At 51.3% G+C, this 6,849-nt stretch overlaps 1 protein-coding gene across 2 annotated transcripts in view; it reads right to left on the bottom strand.

Annotated features, from left to right (window-relative positions):
• Positions 1 to 72: 72 nt before the first annotated feature.
• Positions 73 to 6,849, bottom strand: part of CCDC136 (coiled-coil domain containing 136) — a 24,889-nt gene continuing 18,112 nt past the window's right edge. Inside the window, exons 13-18 of one of the 2 annotated variants that reach the window (XM_007469686.1) lie at positions 6,303 to 6,305; positions 4,905 to 5,405; positions 4,308 to 4,529; positions 2,945 to 3,226; positions 1,990 to 2,283; positions 73 to 174 (exon numbers count right to left, since the gene is read on the bottom strand). In XM_007469686.1, coding sequence (XP_007469748.1) covers positions 73 to 174; positions 1,990 to 2,283; positions 2,945 to 3,226; positions 4,308 to 4,529; positions 4,905 to 5,405; positions 6,303 to 6,305 — 1,404 coding nt within the window. The remainder of the gene's footprint in view (positions 175 to 1,989; positions 2,284 to 2,944; positions 3,227 to 4,307; positions 4,530 to 4,904; positions 5,406 to 6,302; positions 6,306 to 6,849) is intronic. The other variant, XM_007469687.1, reaches the window with a different exon arrangement.

Raw genomic sequence — 6,849 nt, 5'->3', positions numbered from 1 at the left:
AAAGAGGAGAGGCCAGGGCAACCTGCACCCTCCCTCTATCCCTCAGGAGGGGACGCAATACCAGTACCTGCGTTAGGACGACGTCTCAGCCCACCAGCACCAGAGCAAAGCCGATATGACCACCAGGCCCACGAGAGGCAAGGAGAAGATGGGGGGCTTGGGGGCAGGGGATGGCTGCAACATATCAAATGAGAAAGAGGCACGAGGAGAGACCAGAGATGAGGGATGGTATAAAAGGACAGAAACACATGAATCCAACAGATAATGAAGATGATAAAACAAAGGGAAAAGAGAAAGAGATCAAGAGGTTAAACAACAGGTAAGTGAGAGCAGCGGTATTTCTTCTCCGCTACTAGGGCCTGGTTCTTCTTCCCGTGGGTCGCCTACGGGAGATGCAAAACTGCAAGGGTTAAGCAGCGGCGTAGGTCCAATTCGGGGCCACGTTTTTGGCTTGTCATATCCCTCTTATATCTTGTCAAGCAAGGGTTATCTGCACCTAGACCTTTCTTGTAGGTCAGTAACTGTGGAAGAGTGAAGCTCCAGAGAGTAAAGCTGGGCTTTCCAGATGAGCAGGATGTCTACTTTGCCTGGGTCACTCTAGGAAGGGTAGCCTCCTGCCAGGCCACCTGTCCCTTTGTTAGCCGCATGTTCTGGCTGTTTTCCACCAAGTCTCAGTGTTCTGGGACATCCCCTAGGAGTCTGATGCTGTCGTTGTGAGACAAAACGCACTAAAACAAGCTAACAATGGAGAAGGGCTAGCTCTTGACTGCAACCATCTTCCAGAGAGAAAATGAATTTGCAGGCGGTAATACATATGCCAGCAGAGCTGCCTGTAAAAGATGCAGGACCCACTGAGGCAAAGGGACACCTCCACATGCAGACACAAGGAATGTACTTGATTGTGATGTAGAAAAATCCAGTTTCGTGTTTAGAAAGCTTGCACATGAGGCAAGGAAATCTATGAGGCTCTGAACCAGCATGTGGAAGGGTATGAAGAATTCAAAGAAATAGAACACTGGGGAAGGGGCTGTGCTTACTCCTACTTTTCACGTCCTAAACAAAGGTTCTCTGCCATGAGGTTGACAGAGAACTGTAACTGGGTCCTTAGCCAGTGCTGCAGACCGAACTGACTGAACTGCTGAAAATTCCAGATAACCTTCGAGATGACTGGGGCATCCCACCACGAGACTTATTTTCTTCCCCTGTGTTTAAAAGAACAGAAAGAACCTGTACTGCAAACTGAGGACTTATTCAGGTACTACTCAAACCCTTCGGAAATCAGAGCCCCCAGTTAACCTCAACCAGGGCAGAGATTCAGCTAGTATGTTCCTGTATAGATGTACCAGTTGTTAAAATACAGAAATATTTTTGTACAGTTAGTACATTACCCAGGATACTCCCACCCGACCTCTCCAGATCCGGTTAACTAAGGGGTCAGGGCTCTGGCTGGTCTCCCAAGACCGGCCAACGGCCCTGCTGTAGAGACGGAAACATTCTAACACTTCCGATCGGCCCTGGCCCCCTCTCTCATGCCCTGTAATATTACACAGAGCCCGGCAGGCGACCGCAGCCTCTCCACACCCCTCATGGCAACAGAGGTCAGCCCTAATAGGGCACCTCGGGAAAGCAGGACTGAGTGACTTGCCCAGGCTGACAGAAATGCGTGGTGCGGTGCTAGGGGCGGGTGAAGAACCCTCCTGCAGTGAGTAATGAGGGTTACTACCACATAAATGAAAGGAGGCAGGACTCCGACCGGCACGCCCCGGTTCCCAGAGAAGGTGCTTTCTGTGAGACAGTTCCACAGCCTTTCCCGCAGAGACTGCTCTCTCCAATCCCACCTCCACCTCCATTTTCCCCTGCGTGATGCCTCAGAGCTTGCTGGCCTCTACTCCCGTAGAAGTCCATCCAAGGGCTGGGTCACGCCTGAACGCTGGGCACCTGCGCCCAAGAGCCCATTTCCCACATGATCCTGCCTTTGGCTGTGGTTACCTTTTTGCTCTCAGAAGGCGTGAGGGGGTTGCTTCCCTCTGAAGCTCCATCCTCCGCCTCCTCCTGGTCGTCGCCTTCTTTCTCCCCCTCCTGGCTGTGGAACTCTTCATCTCTCGCCTCCTGGGCTTCTTTGAATTTAGCCCCTCTAGGACCCGATGGCTCAGAAACTAGTTCATCCCAGGATTCCTTTGTTTCGTCCTCAACTGCCTCCTTCGTTTCCTCTTCTATTTCCTCTTTCGTTTGATCGTCCAAGGCCATGTGGCTGGCCTTGTAGTACAGCACCACCTCCAGACTCTGTGGGGCGGAGGCAGTACAGGATAGGGGATGCTGTTACCTGGCAAGATGACTACCCTCATGGCGATGCTTAACTACCTCAAGAACACGCTGCTTCCCACGGTGCACAGCCAGCACTGTGTCCTGGGACTGAACTGATGTCCCGCGCACAGTGTGGAGGGTGGCCACACTCAGCCTCTCTGGACCCGTACCACATCTATCTGGTCATTAGCCATTTCCAACCGTTCCCAGAGCTAAAGATTCTGCACCTCAACTGCCGCTTCCTACCCCTGCCTGGTGACCCCCCATTTTATCCAGTCCTCTTCCACCTATATGTACACAACTGCTTTGAGTAAATCCCCCTCTTTCTATCCATTTGGTCCTTCTCTTGGGCATGTGACCCAAGAAGAACAGGGGGCCCAGAAAATTGCACTGGTCTAACTGAAACAGTCATCCAGCCTAGGGGCTCCAGGTCTGAGTGGTCTGTATTCCACTCTGCCCCTGACCTCACAGGAAAAGGGAGTACCAAACTGCTATTAAAATAGAACTACTCTAGACACATTAGAGACCCCAGAAGCTTCTCTACAACACCTCATCTGGTCGGAATGGTGGTGAAGGTGATTTTCCTTCCTAGGATCCCCTTTAACTTTCTGCTTATCTGGCTACCAAGGTCACTACTCACCTTTCTGGTCTCACAGCTGACCTCAGAACTCTCCGGGCTGGGCTTGGCCACCTTTTTACTTTTAACCCCACTGGCATTCTTATTCATGTTCTTATTGCCATTCGTTCCCTTGGTTTCTTTGGTAACAGAGGACCTCTTCTCTTTGAGCTGGTGAAGCTCTTCCTGGCAGGACTGCAGCTGCCCCTCCAACTGCTCCTGCACGGCCAGGAGCCGCCCCTGCTCATCCACGCTAGCCTGGTACTGTAACTGCAGCTCCCGCAGCTTGGCCTGCAGTTCTTTGATCTGTTGGTAGTGGAGGCCCAGTTATCCACAGCTGGGCCTACGTGATCAGCCTGGCCCCTGCTTCAGAAATCTCCCTGCTAAAGCCCAGGGGGACGTAGATAATACAGAAAACATTAAACTGTTGAAAATGAGCCTCTAAAGCAGTTTTAGAGGTTCTCCCTAACTTGAGGCACTTGATGATTTACATCTAACATGATCAAAAAAGGATGACTAAAATTATGTTTTTACTGTGAACTGTCAGGGGAATGACAAAAGGGCTAACCCCTTCTGAACCATGGGGCTTTATTACGTAGTTGTTTTTGATGAGAACTCCTACTTTGCCCAAGCTATTTCTCTAATAGGTACAATCATTACTATAGGAACTGTGTTGTATACTCCTGAGACTGGACCTGGGCTCTTGCACCTCACTCTGGAAACAGAGGCAAGTGCCAACCCTGCTCCCTACTCCCTGGTTTTGTCTTTCCTGGCTTCTGGCAGCACATCATGGCCTCCTTGGGTAGGTACCAATATGAAGCAACCTAGGCCCACGTGTTTCTTGCTCTCTGAGCCTCTCCCATGCGTACAGTGACCCCCACTGGACAGAGGACTACTCTTCGTCAGAGACAATGCCCCCTGTCCCATTCCTAGTGGATGCACAACACTCTGCTTGGCATTATGAGACATCCAAAAGAAGACACAGCCCTGTCCTTGAGGTGCTTACAATCTAGTTGAAGAGAAGAGACAAGGTGGAATACACACAAACTAAAGAAAATTGGAGGTAAAAAAAATACAACTCTATAGAAGTGCTCTAGGACAAAAGAGAACAGAAGTGGCAAAGGGGAAAAAAAAAATCATTCAAGGAGTCTTGATGATCAATAAATCCCAGCACAGTGGGCGCCTGAGAAATGTCCATCAGTGGCACAAGAGACTGCCCAGCCTCTTGGGGTTCAGCCCCTGCTCTGTCCCTCTGACCAGGAGGAGGGCAACTGTACAGAGCTGGCAATGAGCTCCTGTCTCTCTCCTCAGCCCCTCTGAAAGGGCTCCAACCTCCTCTGGCTCTAGGGACTCCTACCTGAAACCCTGCCTCCCTGAAAGCAGTTACCTCGTGCTCCTCATTTTGGGAGGCAACGGTCTTCTCGAGGCATTCCACGCACTCCTTGAATTCCCTCTCGCAGGCATCCAGCTCTTCCTTCAGCCCTTTCTGCTTGTCTAGCAGGTTTCTCATCTGCTGCTGCAGCAGGTCGTGCTCCTCCTGGCTGAGCTGGTACATGGCCTGCACTCCCTGCAGCTTGATCAACACCTTGGCAACTGTGTCCTCAAAGCGCTGTGGAGGGCAGGGGAGCGATGACGGCACCCTGAAGAGCCCCTGCACTCCGCCCACTCTCTTCCCTACGCCCTTTCTTGGGTACAAAACAATGGCCACAAGGATCTGAAGCTGCCCAGGGGGAATCCTGTATTTCTTCCCAGAAAGAGCACCATGACCGTGTTGATGAAAAGTCCTGAATCTTAGACTTCCATGCAGATGGAGCATCTCCGTATGAGGCAGGCAGAGTACGTCATTTATTTCCTGTAAGTTAGTTACCCTGCTCAGCTCTGAGCCCACTGCCCACTTCACCTCTTGTGCCCTTCCCCGTGACTTCTCTCTTAATAAGACAAGAACCTTCTTCCCCTATCTGACCTGACATCTGGTTACTTTTACCTCCACATCTTCAGGATCGGCAAGTTCGTCGTCCATGCTGCTGCTGACGTAACTCTTGTGACAGGTGTCAGAGCTCCTGCTGGTGCCGTAACTCCTCTTATAGGCAATGCTGCTGCTGCTGCTGCGGTAACTCCTCCCACAGGACTCCCCGGTACTGGTGCTACTGTCATAGCTCTTGAGGAGGCTCTCTTCGCTGGCCTGGCTGCTGTTGTAACTCTCGTGACAGCTCTCGTTGTCATCAATGTCACAACCTCTGCGACAGTTCTCGTTGCTGGTGGCCGTGGTCCCATAACTCTTCTTGTAGGACTCAAGGCTCATTTTCACAGAAGGGGACTGGACTTGGAGCATGTGCATTTCTTCCAGGCAGAGCTGCAAGTCGGCCTGCAGCCTCTTCCGCTCCTCTAGAAGCCGCTCCTGCTCCTGCTGCAGCAGCTCCTGCTCAGTCTCACTGGCCTCGTACAGCTCCTGCAGAGCCTGCATCTGGGCGATGATCACCTTGGACTGCCAGGAGTGGGTGGGGAAACAGCATCGTTACCCTAGACACTGCCGTCCTTCTAGCTGCACCCCTCCTGGTGCGGATGTCTGAGAGCACAGGTCAGAGCACTGCACACCTTACCCTCCCGTCTCACCACAGCCTAGATCTTTGACTTTGCCTACAGGTCACTGGCATGTGTCAATTTTTTGCTCACTGGAGAAAATCTCCCTGGGACAGATAGTCCACGATTTCTGGCCTCCCATTTCTGCTGGTTTCCATATGCTCTGGTAACTTCCTATCTCACTGGAAGCAGCACTGAGTGGTCCTCAAGGTCACTCGGGCTCCCTCCCCTCCCCTCTTCTCAGTCAGGTGTATCCATTATCCTGACCTCTGGGGCTCAGTCCCCCCCGCCACCCCCAATTCTAGAATCAGCCCTGGCCTTGAATATGAGCATATGAAGAACTTCGTCCTCAGAAGAGGCAGACTTGGAATCAAGGTCTCGCTACAAGTCCCAGTCGTAGTGAGGGACTCCTCCTGCCTCAATTCTGAATCTGGCCCCTGGGCATGCTTCCCAGGCCCTCGGGGCCTGGCTTCTTGGGAGCTGATGCCCAGGATGAGATCTGATTGGTTAAGGGAATATTTTATACCTGGTTCCTGGTGTCTGCTATCCAGGCTGAAATCTGACACCCCTGGAATCTGACCAAATCTCAGTTTGGGCTTTCGCTATTCCCTACATCTATCTGCCCGTCTAGGCTAATATCTGAACAAATAGATTGAAATTGAATAAATTTCCATTTCAATAAACTGAAACTGTCTACCTGCTCTTCCTTGCCCCCACTGAGGCCTCAGACCAAATGCATCTCCCAACCCTGAAGAGACTTGTCTAGAAATCTCCTTCAGTGTGACCTCAGAGGCATGACCACTTGCTGGTGCTTGAGACCCATGGATTCTCTGGTCCAACGCCTCTGACCTGGCTGTTATTGCCACAAAGTTCCAATGAAGACAGTGAGGTCAGTACCAAGAACCCCACATGCTGGGAATTCTTCCCTTGGAAATAAATGGCCTCAGATGTGCCTCATGTAGAACGCCAAAAGGTTACAGATTTTGGTCCCTGGAAAGCTTACTTCTCGATTACCAATGAGTTCATGAGGAAAGGATGGCATGTTTAGTCAGTCCTAAGGAATCCAAACAAACACTAAGTTGATCTACTTCCAAATACGTCTGGAAAATGAGATGTTGAAGAGATTGAGTCAAATTATCAGGAGATCACAAACTCCCAGGTCCTCTGGTTTCTAAGTGTTCACAGTGCTTCAACTGGGCATCCATTTGAGGGAGCAGCTAAGGCCGCACCTAAAGCCACATCTTAATGAGCCCCTGAGTGGCTACGAGGGTGGAGCTTTAGCTTCATCCTTGCGCCTGGCAAAACAGGGCTTCGGAACTCTGACCCCTCTGTGGCGCCCCCTTTCCCTA

Source organism: Lipotes vexillifer, unplaced genomic scaffold (assembly GCF_000442215.2).
Source record: "Lipotes vexillifer unplaced genomic scaffold, Lipotes_vexillifer_v1.1 scaffold1329, whole genome shotgun sequence".
Taxonomy (NCBI): Eukaryota; Metazoa; Chordata; class Mammalia; order Artiodactyla; family Lipotidae; genus Lipotes; species Lipotes vexillifer.
This window is presented reverse-complemented; position numbering and strand designations above follow the sequence as displayed.